The sequence below is a fragment of the Cyanistes caeruleus genome, chromosome 4 (assembly GCF_971803275.1).
Source record: "Cyanistes caeruleus chromosome 4, bCyaCae1.hap1.1, whole genome shotgun sequence".
NCBI lineage: Eukaryota > Metazoa > Chordata > Aves > Passeriformes > Paridae > Cyanistes > Cyanistes caeruleus.
The window spans coordinates 75,148,533-75,163,843 of record NC_141704.1 but is presented as its reverse complement, the minus strand read 5'-3'; the positions used below and the strand labels follow the sequence as shown (position 1 = coordinate 75,163,843).

The following is a 15,311-nucleotide window of genomic DNA, read 5'->3' as shown; positions in this document are numbered from 1 at the left end:
AGGCCCACATCATCCTTGTGGCCTCCACTAGACCGTCTCCTCACCAAAAACTGGGAAATGAGCTCTCTCACCCATTTTGTTAGGTTAGAAAGCTGACATTTACTTCATTCAGCACAGAGGTACATGGGTATTGCCTCACCAAACATGTTAATCTGTTTTCAAAACTTTTGACTATTTATAAATTTTAATAAAAACAAATGAATTAGTATTCAAAGGCTACAAGTTATGTAGTTCTCTTATTAATTACTCTTCTATCTTCTATAGGTTAATGATTTGCTTGCTTTTCATGTTAATTAGTTCACATGCTCAGTTTGTTTCTTCTTTTCAGTCAAGGAGTTTCTTAGGTTGGTGGCCTGTGGATCAGTTGTTGGAGATGCCCCTCACCAGAATTACATTTTCCCAATTGGAGCTGATTTCAGCACAGTTACTGAGCATCCCTGGCCAGGCCAGGGAGGGAGTTGTCCTGCTCTGCTCTGGGCTGGGACAATATTGACGCCTCGAATATTGTGTGAAGTTTTGGGTGCCACAACATAAGAAAGACATTAAACTATTAAGAGAGTGCCCAAAGGTGGGCATGAAGATGCTGAAGGGCCTTGAGGGGAAGCTGTGTGAGGAGCAGCTGGGGACACTTGGTCTGTTCAGCTGGAGGAGACTGAGGGGAGACATGGCAGTCCCAGCTTCTCCTGAGGGGAAGAGGAGCACTGAGGCACTGAGCCCGGCTCTCTGGGACCAGGGACAGGCCCCGAGGGAATGGCTGGAGCTGTGTCAGGGGAGGGTCACACTGGACATCAGGGAAAGGTTCTTCCCCCAGAGGGTGCTGGGCACTGAACAGGCTCCCAGGAATGGACATGGCCATGAGGCTGCCAGAGCTCCAGGAGTGTTTGGACACCGCTCTCAGGGATGCACAGGGTGGGATTGTTGGGGTGTCTGTGCAGGGCCAGGAGTTGGACTGGATGATCCCTGTAGGCCTCTCCCAACTCAGGATATTCGGGCTATTCAGGATATTAGGCTCCTTTTTGAAGAAATATAACTTGTCCGGTAACACCGAGGAGCACAGAAAGGGACACAGCACTACAGATATTGGCCTCACTAGGGCCGAGCAGCGGAAGAGGAGCACCTTCCCATGCCACACAGATCAGCGCTGCTCTGCACCGCCCCGAGGCCCCGTACCGGCTTCCGCAGGGCACAGCAGAGACACCCAGGCCTCGCAGCCCCAGCGCTCCGCGGCCCCGAGCGGGGCCCCGCCCGCCGGGCGGAGCCGCCGTGACCCGGCGCAGCCGGAACCCCGTGGGCGGCGGCGGCCCCCGCGTTGCGGCGGGCGGGGGACGGAGGTACCGCCATGGGCGCGGAGCAGAGTGCCGAGGCCGAGAGCCGCCCGGGCGAGCCCAGTGCCGCAGGTCGGTGCCTGGCAGGGAGCGAGGGCGCGGGACTGTGCCCCGGCGAGCGGGGCTGTGCCGGCACAGCGGCTGTGGAGAAGGGCATGGCTGTTTCCTTGGGACGGACAGCGGCTGTGGGGAAGGCAGGGGCTGTGGAGAAGGGAAGGGCTGTTTCTCGGGGAGGCAGCGGTGGCGCGGCCCGGCCCGGCCCTTCCTGTAGCGGCGCGGGGGCACGGCCCGGGCCGGGGGAGCAGAGCCGGGGATGCGGAGCGCCCTGGGCACGGGTGCGGAGCTGGGGGAGCAGGAGCGAGTCAGTGGTGCAGGCGTTCCGGAATCAGCTGCTCTCCTGTGGGAAGACGGAAAGGAGCTTAGAGCTCTTCAGTGATCTCGGCAATGTGCTATAAAAAGCATACCTGAGCAATATTCGATAGAGCAGTATTCGCAAAGGGTTGGATTCTGGTGGAATCTGCTTAAAAAGTTGATTGTTCCCTCTCCCTCCCATATCCAGCATCTCCTTTGCCAGCCAAGCAACGAGCAAAAATGGACGACATTGTGGTCGTAGCCCCAGGAACACAATCCTCAAGGAATGTCAGCAATGATCCAGATGTCATAAAACTGCAGGAGATTCCAACTTTCCAGCCCCTTTTGAAAGGTAAGTGATTGTTATTCCTCTGCTTTTAAATGCCTTCTTTTTTTGTACCTAATGGAGTTCGTGTATCCTGAGGTTTCTGCCAAAGTTCGTATCTTTGTCCCTATTTTTCACTTCCCCTCTTATTTTAAACCTTACTCTCTTTTGTTATGCCATAATTAATCCCAGCCTTCTAAACAGTGGGTGAACTGGTTTAGAGGTGTGCTGGTAATGTTCTTTGCAATGGAACTATCTATTGTGAAGACAGAGAAGCCCTAAGCATACCACCTTGCCCTGTACCACTGTTTGATGAGAGATGCTGTGTTATATTCTAATATATATGGATGACAGTCTCCTGTTTTGCTCTAGTCTTTTAAACACAGTTGTGTGTTACTCTGAGTCGTAGCTACCTGTTTATCCATTCAGCTGCTTGAAACCAAGGTACCTTGTGTGAGTTTCTGGCACGGAGCAGATTTTATTTTTTTTGCAGTGGGGTAGATGGGCTAAGATTTTTCTTTATTTCTTTTTTCTCCCACTCTTTTTTTTTTTCTTTTTCTTTCATCCCTTGCACTCATTCTTTGTTTCTTCTGTTCTGTGCAAAGGGAAGTGAAGATTTCAAAGTTGTCGAGCCTGCAGTTTAACAAAAACTGCTTGTGTGTTTTGTGGCCTAGCTTCTAGCTATCTCTTTTGGAGGAGAATGCGGAGTGGTCTTAGTATCTGAAAAGGCGTGACTAGAGGCAATCTACTAGAGGTAGCATCACATCACCACTTTTTTGGACAGAAAATATTTACTTTTTGTTTGTTTGTGTATGCCTGCTGTATGAGGGTCCTGGAACATGACAAGAACTTGTAGACATTATGATAGCCTATTGGGCCAAACATTTAAACCTTTATTGGGCATTTTATTTTATGAGTAGGTTCTGGATGTCCATGGCACTGACTGCTGTTTCCTGCAGAAGGGGCAGAGAGATAGGGAGGTCATGAGAAAAAGCACAACACGATTTGCTTGTAAAGCAAATGCTTTGTCCTGCTTCATGTGTAAGGCAGAAACAGGGTCATGCTTGTGACAGCTTGAAATGTGAATGCTGGAATCCAAATCCCTAAAAGAAATGAGGAAGTTTTAATATGAAAGAACAAATTTAGAAGATGCTACAACACCTGGCACCAAAGTCGTGTGTGTGTAAGAGTGTGATGACAAAGACTTTCAGTTCCACCCAGCCTAAAACTCATGAGCAAACCTTGGTTGCACAAGCCCTGTGAAAGGAAGTCCTGGGAAGCAAGACTGGTGATCACTTCGAGAGGTGGTGTTCCTGTGAGGTTGTTAGAGTCTCAAGGGTCCAGGGCTTGAGGTGGGAAGTGAGAAAAAATAGAGAGCAGCAGCCATGTGTCTGAGATGGAAAGGTTGGTTCCCTTAGAAGACCAGTCCAGATCCTCCAACTCCTTTAAGTGCACACTTTGTCTTGGTGACTGAGTTGCTTTTTCTGGCCTTACATTGGACCTGAAGCTGTGGATGTATGATAGACACATTCTCTTTTGTTCTTCTCACTTGGCCTGCTGTTTCCCCACAAGTCTCCTGAGATGTGGTGGTGTCTGCTCAAGAGTTTTGCATGTTGAATCACTTTTGTGAACACCTTTTTCAGCCTCAAGTACTTGTTATTACTTGAACAACCAGACTGTCATACTTGTGTTCACTACAGAAAGCAGTGTGGGCCTGTTGAGTGAGTTCACTCTTGAGAGATGGCAGATCTACCACAGGCCCACATGTGGAACTGTTCTGTTTTGGACTGGTCTCTTATCGGTATTCTTCCCATGCAAGATCGTGTTTCTGGAAAGGGTGAAAAAGTTTCAAGACCTTTTAGGAGCTCATTCTAAAAACTTGTGTCTTGTGATCTACCAGCTTGCAGATGGATTTATAGTCCCTGTGGACTTCATTGTTCTATTCAGTTCCTCCTTGCCTAAGCAAAGCCAAGGGGTTTTATTTTGTTTTTAAGTTTCAAAAGGGGAATAAACATTAAATAAATGGACTGGCGAAGTACATGGTCATGTAAACACTACATGTTATTGAAAAACAAATGCCCTTGTTCCTCCTAGCCATATTGAGTTGAGTTTGTGATCGGTGAACCTGGAAATCTTTACCACTGTGTGCTCTCATTTGGAATAAAATTCCAGTGTCCTGTCCATTACATCTTTTATGCTTTCCCTTGACTTCTATGGGGAGAATTGCACCTCAGAGTTACATCTATGAGCCCTTGTAAAAAGTCCTCCTCCATCTTTTTTATAGGCTCACTTCAGGTACTGGAAAGCTGCTGTGAGGTTGCTCACAAAGCTCTGTCCAGCTTGACCTTGAAAACTCCCTGTGATCTGGACAACCTGTTCCAGCATCTTGCCAGCCTCATCAGAAAAAAAAATGTCTTCCTTATGTCCAATCTAAACCTACCTTCTTTGGTTTAAAACCTTTGTTCTTGCTTCTTCATTGCAGGCCCAGGCAAAAAGTCTCTTTCTTACAAGCTTTATTTGTCTCTGGAGACTTTTATGGGAAAAGAAACATTTTCCTGCTTATGGCTAGAATTGTGCACTGGTAAAAGGTATTCAGCATAAAAAAGCGAAAGAAACAGAGGTTACTGTCTCATTACAAAGGCACTGTGTGAGCAGCAGAAGCTTTTTTACATACTGTGCCTCCTCCTGTTCCCATAGGATTTTGTGATTAGTTTGCTCTCCAGTGTCATTTCATGGTTTTTCAGGTCAGCCTGATGTTATTGTGACCATCTGAGAATCTTGACTGGTTGACAAGAGCTGCCAGATAGGCTGTGACTGTCAGCTGCTGCTGGCAAAGGGAAGACTGTGACCTCTCTCTGGGTGGGTCTTGTACATTAAAATCAACCTGTAACTAAAACAGCACCTGTAATAACGAAACAAACTTTTGGTAACTGGTCCCCTGTAAGTACTGGTTATGTATTTGTGCTGCCCGTTCCCTTGCTTCTTCCTTGTTTGAAGGAATCTGTTATGGCAGCATCCCTTGGAAGTCTGATACTGAGTATTGAGCATACTGTGAGTTCACTGAATATAGGCTTGTGGTTATTTAAAGATAATTCAGTAGACCTGTTTTGTGTTCTGACTTACTTCTGGAAGAAACCTTAATACTGAAAAAAACATTTTAATGCTAGATATTTAACTGTTAAAGCTGTTGGTGGTGCCTTCTTGGCTTGCTGCAGGAATGTGATGATACTTTTCTTTCTGTTTTGCTTTGTCTGATTGTGTTTGGATTGTGGTGTGCAAGTTCCCAGGAGATCAGGGATTGTTGCTGTGAGTTAAGCAATGTGCTGATGTGCTGCTGGAGAGTGGCCTATGAACAGATCAGCTATGTCACATGCAAATTGCATTTGTCATGTACAGCATGTCTTCTGTTATAGGAACTCCTGGTCCCTCAAGCACTGAGAGAAGAAAGGTCAGCAGAGGCTGCTGATGCTCACCTGCATTCCCAGATGTATCACATAGATGAGAGGTGTCTTTTTTGCAGACATTCAGTATCTTGTGCACTCCATTCCTTTGTCAGACATAGGTGGTCTTCATCTTACAGCCCTGTGAAGGGTGTTGAGTGCAGCTCATTAGCATCCTGTAGCCCAGAATAACTGGATTCTTGTCCAACGAGTAATCCTACTGTTTTTCTAAGAATAATAGCAAACAATGGGAAGAGGTTGCTCAGTAAGGTTGTGGCATTTCTGCCCGTGACATTTTCAAGGGCATATTAAGCAAAGATCTGTCAGTCATGAACTGGAAGTAAATGAATACATTATGGAGTATACAGTGAGACCTTTACTTATTGTGCTGCTTGTTACCCATATTTATTAAGAAAGGCATTTCATAAAGAACCCAGTGAGACTTTTACTCTGAAAACTCAAAGCTATAGTTTACCTGGAAGTAGTGCAACAAGGAAACCCAAGTTACATGGCAGAAAGAGTAGGTCCAGCATAAGGAGTTTGTTTCCTTTCAGGCTTAATATATTTTGAAGTGGAAAACTTGTCATACATTACAGCTGGTGTATGTCTTCAGCTGTGAAGCACAGGGAGATGCTGAGAAATCTGGGTGAAAAGGTGAAACTTGTGATGCTGTACTGATGCTCCGTGGAAGCTTGTGTTACCTTGAAAGGATTGTTTATACTTTTATAACTTTTATGAAGTCATGAAGTCATCTTTCAGGCAAGAAAGCTACTAGTCTAAAAAATGCCAGTGCTTTTTTCTTTCTAGCATAGTGTATAAAGGAAGGATGGATGTTTAGAGTTTACTGCATTTAAAGCAAGATTTTGTCACATCTCACTCCTCAGTATTTTCTTATATCCTCTCTTCTTCCCCTTTCCTAACTGTAAGCTCCTACTTTGATTTATAGTGTAGGGAATTTAGCTAATAGCACATGCCAGTGAACTTCATTCTTATAATTCTCTACACATGGGTACTTGAATACTTTTGTAATTCTGTCTCTGTGCCTTACAAGGAGGATGTGCTGCTTGCACATGTGCTGAGGGTATAGGCCTCTACTAGAACTTGAAACATCCAAGTTTGTTGGATGGACCCCATCCCTAGTGCTTGTAACAAAATGTGCGTGTTGGGTGGAAAGAACTACCAAGAATGCAAGTACATCTGCCTAGTGAGTTTGAGTTTTTTTGTTTGTTAGTGGGGTTGGTTTTTTTGGTGTGGATTCTTTTTTTTTTTTTTTTTTTAGGCTTGTAGAGCAATATTCTCTATTGTAGAGATGCCTCTCCATTTTGAATTAATGACTTGAAAGTAGCTTCTGAAATCAGAATCTAGAAGATGCTTCCGTTTTGAGGAAAGGAGCTTTCCCTTCAAAGGACAGCTGAAGGAGTGGATGAAGATGATGTGTAACTTCCTTGTATTCCTCTGTTGTTTGCTGGCTGTTTGGAGACCTGTACTAACTTAGTTTTCTGTGTGAGAGGATGTGAGTCCATGGTTAGACATTATTCAAACAATATGCTCAACACCCATAAGGAGAGCATTAGGGACTGCAAATACTGAGTTCTCTACCTTTCTACCTTTCCCTTCCCCTTTGCCAGCTGTTCCAAACCCCTTGGTGTAGTTTGTGTGTTGGCTGATGAAAAGAATGAGTGTAACCTTGACCACCTAGGGGATTAGCTTGGCCTCTTAGCTGGCTGAGAACCTTGGAGCTCCAATTTCTACTGAACCCAATAGTTGTGATCATATGTGGGTCTCCTCAGGTACATACTGCTCCTCCCCACCATCCTGCTGCATGGGAATGAGATTTGGTGGTCATCTCAAGTCACCTGCAGATCCTCCTTCCTTTACCTTCGCAGAGCCTGTGACAAGTGACTATGGTAAAGGATGAGAGGATGCTTCTATATGTACTGCCTGTCTGCAGTTAACTGCACTTTCTGTAACATCATGTCATTCAAAAACTCTACTCTTGTCTTTATTTCTTGTCCAAACACCAGCAGCAGAATAAAGAGCAGATGCCAGAAAGTCGTATGTGTAAATAATACACCCCCCCTTTTCTAATTAGTGTTTGATTTACTAAAATTGTATAAAAATGAAAAGGGTATTACGGTACAAGTGCAAAAGCAGGTCTTCTCCAGCTGTAATCCTTGTTATCAAAGCAGTGTGTAGAGAGCTCAGCTTTAACCATGTTCTCTCTGAATAATTGTGTAAGATGAGATCAACAGCTGACCAGTAAAGCACAGGTCGGCAAGCTCATTGTTATGAAACCTTGAAGTTTAGAATCAAATTTGATCTGCCTCTATTTCTTTCTTAGGGCATCTTAACAAAAGGGAAAATAGGAATCTTGTGGTTCATTTGGCTTAAACAGTGAGGTTTGATGTACTGAATATTCCCTCTATTTTCCGTGTGGGGTGGGACATGGTATGCTTGGCTTGTTGACACCCTTGCATGCATAAACCAGATGATGTGCAATTGCAGATTGCATATTGAACCCTGAGATGCAGATGGTCTCCTGGACACTCTGATTTTCAGTTTGCAGTAGTAACAAAGTGATGAGTAGTAATGATAGTAGGAAGTGGAATTGCTGCCTGCTGTAGCTGTGCATAGGCACCACTCTGCCAGCATGCTACACAACTTGGCTCAGGAGCCTCCCTCATCCTGAGGCAGTGGTCAGTGGAGGGGTAAGTCAGTCAAGGACAGTGGGCAGGAGATGTACATGCTCTAAAGCAATGATTTGTATCAGTAATGGATGTTCAGGGTGAAATTGTGACTTTGCTGGCGTGGAAGGCAAAGCTCCTGTCAGTTCCAACTGACTGAAGATTTTTGTCCCAAAACAGTGTGCATTTCTGTATGGTTTAAATTTGTATGGTAGAATGCTAAGGTTGATGTTTGAAGTTTAACAGTAAGGAACAGGTTCTGGAGACTGTGGAAGGTTGCTTAGTAGGATTGCTAGAATTGATTCTCCCTCCCACCCTTAAACTAGATCCACAAGGGCCTTGGTTGCTCAAAAGATGGGAACTTCTTCAGGGGTTTTGTGCTCACCTGTCTGTTTTATATACTCTGTATTAAATAACTACAGGCATTTGTTGCTCAGAAGAAGGGACTGAAGATCAGGATTCACACTCCTCCCTTTGCTCTATCTCACCCCCTTCTCTTTCAGAAACCTTGCCTTTGTTGGTCCTTGTCCATGCAGGCTGAGCTGAGGGGCTCTAGACAGCCTTTATTGGGAGCTCCTGAGACTATGCAGCCTGTGGTCATCCTTGGAGTACTGTAACACAGTGTTTTTATTTTTTATGGTGGAAACTCTTACCTTTCAGCAATCTTAAGCCACTTGAGAAGTTCTGAAGATGGCACTGCAGTAATGTGAGCACCTTCTGTGTGTGAGCTGGTATCTTGGATGCTTGTGGAGTTTTTTGTTTGAAGTTTTCCTGTGTGTATGTGTGATTGTTTACATGAGTGCTTTTACCTGTGTTGCACATGTCTACTTCTCTTACGTTTCAAAATATTTGTGGTATTATAATTATATGTGTAATTGTGGCACATAATTTCAGAGAAGACACAATATGCCCAGGCTGCCTCTTGATGTGTTCATTAAATGCAAAATGTGCAGTATCTCCTGCCTGTCTGTTGTATTAAAGATCCACTATGAGTATGTTTCTTCACGTGGTAAAGAGTTGAAGGGCAAAATTAATTGTACTTGCCATTTATGAGAGGTTTTTTAATGAGGTTAGAGGCAAACAGTAAAAATACTAGGCTGCTGTCTGAATACACTTGTGTGGAGTTTTTGGGTTTTTTAATATGCTGATGCATATAGAAATGACACTCTTGAAAAGGTAGGTGAGTGTCTTGGTTTGAAAAGACAGGTGTCTGCTAAGGAAGACAGAAACTTCCCTTGAAATGGAAAAATGTAAACTACCCATCCCCTCTGAATTATTATAATCTTGAAATCAAGGAGCTCTCAGGCAAAGATATGGTAATAGGAATAACAGTTCTTTACTAGGAAAATTAAAATAAAAATGCAGTAGTAAAAAAAAAAAATAAAAAAAACTAACAAAAAACCAACTCACTGACAGAGTCAGAATACAGCCTGACACCCTGTCAGGTCAGGGTGTTGGTAATAGTCTGATTAAATGGTGGCTGTAGTCCTCTGGCAGTGACAGATGTGGTTCTGTTAAGGCAGTGACCCTGTAGAAGGGTGTCGGTTTCCTCTGAAGATCCGGTGGTGTAGATGGGTCTGATCTTTCCTCTGGGAATCCAATGGAGAAAGGCTGCTGTGGTGTTCTGATTCTCTGATTATATCCAGGTAGGAATTCTTGGCTTCTTCCCCCAGGTGGAGCATCTCCCAATGGGATGATGTAATTTTATCAGTCATGCAGTGAGACTCAATGGCCCATTAACAGAAGATATCCCCCAGTTATGAAGTATGGGTCATGAAAGAGAGAAAGAAAACTGCCCCACCTGATTTCAACAGATAGTAATAGAATAAATAGTTTTGGTTATATCTTGCAATCCAACCTAAGACAGTGTGTCTGCTCTAATGCAGTGAATGATCCCATGCTGCAGTTGTTAGTTAGGTTATCCCCTGGAAGTCACTCATGTAACTTAGAAATATTGCAGTGCGAAGTGCCATTCAGTGTTGCAGTAGAAGACCTGAGAAGCTCAGGCATCAAAATAAAATTCTTTTCACCGTGTTACATCAGCATGACAGTGATGCACTTGTATCCAAGGGCAACAGCAAGGGTAGTGGGACAGCAGCACAGGCCGCTAGTGGGTAATTGCTGTGCAGGAGAAACCTATGCATTTCATGCTTTGGGATTAAGGAGGTGCACCAGCAGTCCTTCCACTCAGGCTTGCAATGTCCTTTCTCTGTTTTCTAACTTGCTGTTTTTTACCCCTGTAGTTAAAAATATGGATGTTGAGATTGGAAAGTCTGCAGTCTAGCTAGGTGCCACAGGGTGTCACTGGAGTGTAAAAGAAGTAGCAGATGTGATTGAAAAGGGGTGGAAACTTTGCTGAAACAGTACGCTGGAAACTGCTTTCTCCTCAAGCTCTTTCCATGAACATTCGTGTTCTGTTTTCACTAGTACCAGGTGACCAAGGTCTTGGTGATCTTGCTGGGTTTGGTACCCATTGGACCTCTGGGCTGAGCCACACAGTGCTTTTTACTGAGAGGCAGCTACAGGCTGAAAGAGTACTGGGTCTGTGAGGAGGTGATGGTGCAGTGATCTTCAGCTGAAAGCCTTTCAGAAGGCTTTATGATCTTGAAAAATAGAAATATGCCACTTACTTTTGGTTGCTGTTACTAGCGGGTTTCTAGTGTGTATGGTAAGAAAGTGTAGATATAGATCAGCAGTAATTCAGGTAAAAGGATTTGAGGTTCAGAGGCTGTCCATGGCTCTTGATCCTCACCTCAGTACACCATCTGTAACATGAAGTTTAATAGCTTTTTCTTGACAACACTGTTTTGATCATAGATGCGTTGAAGACCGAGGTATTCTCATGCCAAGAGTAGTGCATAGTAGGTTCTTTCCTGGAGGCCCATTATGCTGAGAAAAAATGTTTATTAAATGAATCCCCCTATTCAGCATAGGGGGTGAAGCTGGGGAACTGAAACTGATGTGTCTAGAAAATTATTTCAACGCTCTTTCCTCCTCCACAGCTCAAAAATGTTCAGTTCAAGGAGATCTTCTTTCCAGTTCATTACCATCCCTACAAACCAGCTTTGCCACAAGAGTGTGGAACATGGGATGAAGTGGGTGAAGGGAGAGACATGAAGTGAGAAGGGGGAAGGGAAAGAAATAATGTGTTAAGTGATAGCCTAAAATTCCAGGCTTTTACCCCACCTTCCTTGTGTATGAGTACAAGTAATCTCACATAAATGAGACATTTGTTTGGGAGAATCTTTGTACTGATCACATATATCTGTTCAGCTAAATCCAGTGCTTTGCAAATTTGCTAACAAGTTATTTTTAGGAGGGGGAGTGTGGAAGAGAAATGTCTTGAACCTTAATCTCTCTTGCCTTGGAAATGTCATGAAGGTATCTTGTGTCCAGTCTATCGTGCCAATAAAAGCCCTTTGAGTTTGCAAGGGATTTATGTGATTCTCTTTTCATCATAGCGTTACCTTCATTATATGCTGCCCAAACCTTTTGGTGCTTGAGAAGGTGTTGGTGAACACCTTGAATATAAAGATTACAACCTATTTGCATATAACCATTTAAAAAAAATTAAAATGCTAATACAGGCAACGTTACTGCTTGCCTAAAGTTGTTCTCAGTGAGACACCATGCAAAATTACTTGTGCAGGTTTTCCTCCTTCTGATCTCATTGTCCAAAGTGAAATCCTAGCAAGGCATGCCTCATCAGCATTCGGAATTTGGTGTAAAAGTGCTAGAGTTTGGGTTTCCTCATTTAAAATTCACTGTGTCTGCAAACTTTTTCTAAAGTATTGTGCCAGCTACCATGAATGGGAAGCCATGTTTCAAGTTAAAACAAAAAGCATAATGCCAAGGAAAACCCTTACCCTAAAGAATCTCTTTCTTTTTTTGATATTAGCTGGCCAGACAAATGATTGTCTCTTCCTACTGTGTTTTTATTCTGCTCTGTACTTACTGTGGTGGGTTTTCTGCTGTGCATCCTTCACCTTCTCTCTGACTGTTGTGTGTAATGGGAGGCTGTCCTGAGATGTGCTGGTCTGCAGATACCACTTGAAATTGTAGTGCTGTAAATGGGATATTTTAAAAGAGCTCTTGGAAAGTGTGAACTTACGGACCAGGGAATTATAAATCATAGTCATCAAGAGATGTCAGAAAACATAATTTTCATCTGGTGTATTTCAGTGAGTAACCTTTTGCTTTTAGTTCTTAGTCAAACTAAGATGGTGTTGATGAGCTCTGGGAAGAACGAATCCTGGTGATGCTTCACAAGTTTTGGATAAAATGGAAGTGTTCATTTTGATACTGTATCAAACACAAATAAAATTGCTGCAAGGGCACTACTGACCCTCCTGGTGCTGGCTGATCTCTCTGCAAGGAATGGCTCAGGGCTGGCCTCAGCTTACTCAGGAGGAGGATGGGAAAAAGGTTGGTCAGGATTTTATCCTTTCTCATTCTTTGTAATAGGAGCCTTGGAAGGTTTCTGTCAGCTAAACAAAGCCTGAACCTAAAGGGGAAGGTTGATTTTCCCTGAAGTCTTGACTTCATCTGATTAAACAGAACCTTTATCTTCAATAGGAAGTAGAAGAGATACTGGAAATGAAACTTCTTAAGTACTGCGTGCTGCTTTGCCTCCCATGAGAGCAGATCTTATTTTTTCTGTGATGTGAAAGCAGCAAGATGCAGGTGATTGAAATGGAAGTACGTTCCCTTTATATATTTGCAGAAACAAGACAAATCAGGGTAGAATACTTACTCTTGGTTTTTGTTGTCTCCCCTTCAGGGAACTTGTCACCAGTTTTAGTATGAACTGAAATTTGAAGTCGGTTTGGGTGGTGGCTGAAATGCTTTTTTTTGCAATAGTTTGAAATTCTCCACTGTTGTACATTCCTTCAGTTTTTCATCTGATTTATCATGTTCTGTGGTAGAGAAGACAGAAAGAATTTGTAGATTAATCACTTGGAACATAAATGATTTCTTTTGTCTAATGATCTCTAGTATGACAACTGATGATTAAGCTACAGTGGTGCAGAATTTCACTTCTTTATTTTAAGTGCCAAATGCCTTTTATTACTGTCTGAATCCAATTGCTTTTGTGGTCAATGTTTGCATATGTATTTAGATGAGGAATGTAAAGGCTCAGCCTAACTTTTAATGCCAGGCAATGGGATAAATGTAGAAGGAGCAGAATTACTTTTCATGTCATAGCTCTTGCCTGTGCAAAGAAAATTGTGGTGGTACGTCAACCTTTGTACCATCTCAGCTTGCAGAAGGAAGCATGTAAAAAAGTTTTGATTGCATCAACCATTTAGATGTAAGTAAATATAAAGCAGCTTTCTGTGCTGTGAAACAACAGGAGTGAGTTAGATACTGAAGTGCTGTACTGCAGGAGTAGGATTGATGTGAAAAAGAGTGGTCTCCCAATAAAGATGAAGTAAAATGGTTGAGTGAGTTGGCTAAGAATGGGGCGTGCTGATGTGCCATCATGGTCACTGTGCAACCTGGAAAGATAAGGGTAGTGCATACAAGGACAAAAGAACAGGTAGAAATTGTTAAATATTAACAGATTTGGTAGAGTTTTGGGAAAAGGTGAGAAAGTGAGGATGTTTGTTTTCCAACCTCGAATCAATTAATATTTAACCACTTGTCCTGGATGACTCATCTCTAGTCCTTGTAAATGAAATTTTAAGCTGAAAGGAAGATAGGGTGATCAGTGTAACCAGGGAATTATCTGGGAAATAAAAAAGGGAAAATGCTTCTGCCAGGCAAGGAACTTGATTTGTTTCACCATGGGATCCGGCAGACACTTTGGTGGGTGTGGGGAGAAACCCCAGGGGTTGTGGACTGAGGTCATGTGGGTGCCAGCTGAGATCAGCTTTTCCAGCTGTCGCAGTTAGGTACTTTAGGACTAAGGCAAGCACATATCCAAAATTAGCTTCTGGACTCGGTGCAGGAGAAGATAACATGTGCAGGATTTATTGAGGCATTCTGGCTTCCTACAGAGTGTCCCTTTTGGATTCACTGGTGCTTTGCTGACCAACTTTTCCCTCAGGAGACTGGGGCAGGGTGGTTATGAAGCACTGACTGGGTGGTGATGCTGTGGCAGGAGTAGAGACAGCTGGACTGGTGGACTTGCACCTTTGGGGCTTCTGTACAAATATTTTGTATTCTGCTCTTTAATTCTCTGTTTGGTTTGGTGATTTTTCCAGGAGCAAGGGTGAGCAGAACAGGCTAAATCAAATGGCTTGGGGCTCTTTTCCCTAAAACCAGCAGAATTGGTCTTTACTTTGGAAAGCTGACATCTAGAAGGAACTGAGGTTAAAAAAGATAAAAAGTGCTGAAACTGTTCATAAACTTTTTGGTTAGAAACTGTTTTGACGACAACTATTTTGATGCTTTTGATTTTCCTGCTCCCTTATCTTCTTAACTGAAGGGGTTTAGTAAGAAAACAAAACCTGTACTACTTAAAATTTTTAACCCCACTGAAGTTTTTCAGAAGACTGACCAAGTTCTGTACTGTGGTAAGCTGCCTCTTTATTATCCAGATTGCTAGCCTTATTTTTCTTGCTAATCAAAATAAGATACAGTGAAATGAAGATGAGTGTATTATTGTATTGTTCAAGCCCTGAATATCAGAAAATAAAATGAAATAAATCTTAATATGCAGCTGAAAACCACAGAAATCTCTCTCTTCTCTCTCATTTCCTCAGCTTCTAGTCAGTACTACCATGCCTTGAATGTAACTTGGGAGTATGTGTGGGTTCTTGCCTCTTTGACTGAAGCCTCTGTGCATGTAAGAACAAAATTAATGTGACTTATTCTCAAGTGCTTTTCACTTCCTGTGGCCCACCACACTGATTACATCCCCTTTGAAATATTTCCTTTGCAAATAGGGCTACAAATGTACCCCTGCATGAAATAGAAGGGATTTGAGTTGCTGGCATTTGGTTAAAAAAATAAAAAGAGATTTTCTAGTATGTGTATTTTCAGGTAGAGACATTGCTCAGGCATGAGGTGATTGAGTGGGGCTAGACTAATGAATGGAAACTGTGCTAAATTAAACATGTCAGGGTGCCTCTAATATTTTTGTTGTTTAAGACTAGATACGGGATTGTTTCTTGAAATTAAATGCAGGTTGTCTATTTTACTGTTATTGCTTATTCTATGGCAGGTGTAAACAGAGCTGATG

General features: G+C 43.0%; 1 protein-coding gene across 1 annotated transcript in view; it reads left to right on the top strand.

Moving 5' to 3' along the window:
* Positions 1 to 1,236: 1,236 nt before the first annotated feature.
* Positions 1,237 to 15,311, top strand: part of BORCS5 (BLOC-1 related complex subunit 5) — a 65,010-nt gene continuing 50,935 nt past the window's right edge. Inside the window, exons 1-2 of the mRNA XM_086885896.1 lie at positions 1,237 to 1,397; positions 1,885 to 2,028. Of these exons, the coding sequence (XP_086742022.1) occupies positions 1,340 to 1,397; positions 1,885 to 2,028 (202 nt within the window). The 5' untranslated portion in view covers positions 1,237 to 1,339. The remainder of the gene's footprint in view (positions 1,398 to 1,884; positions 2,029 to 15,311) is intronic.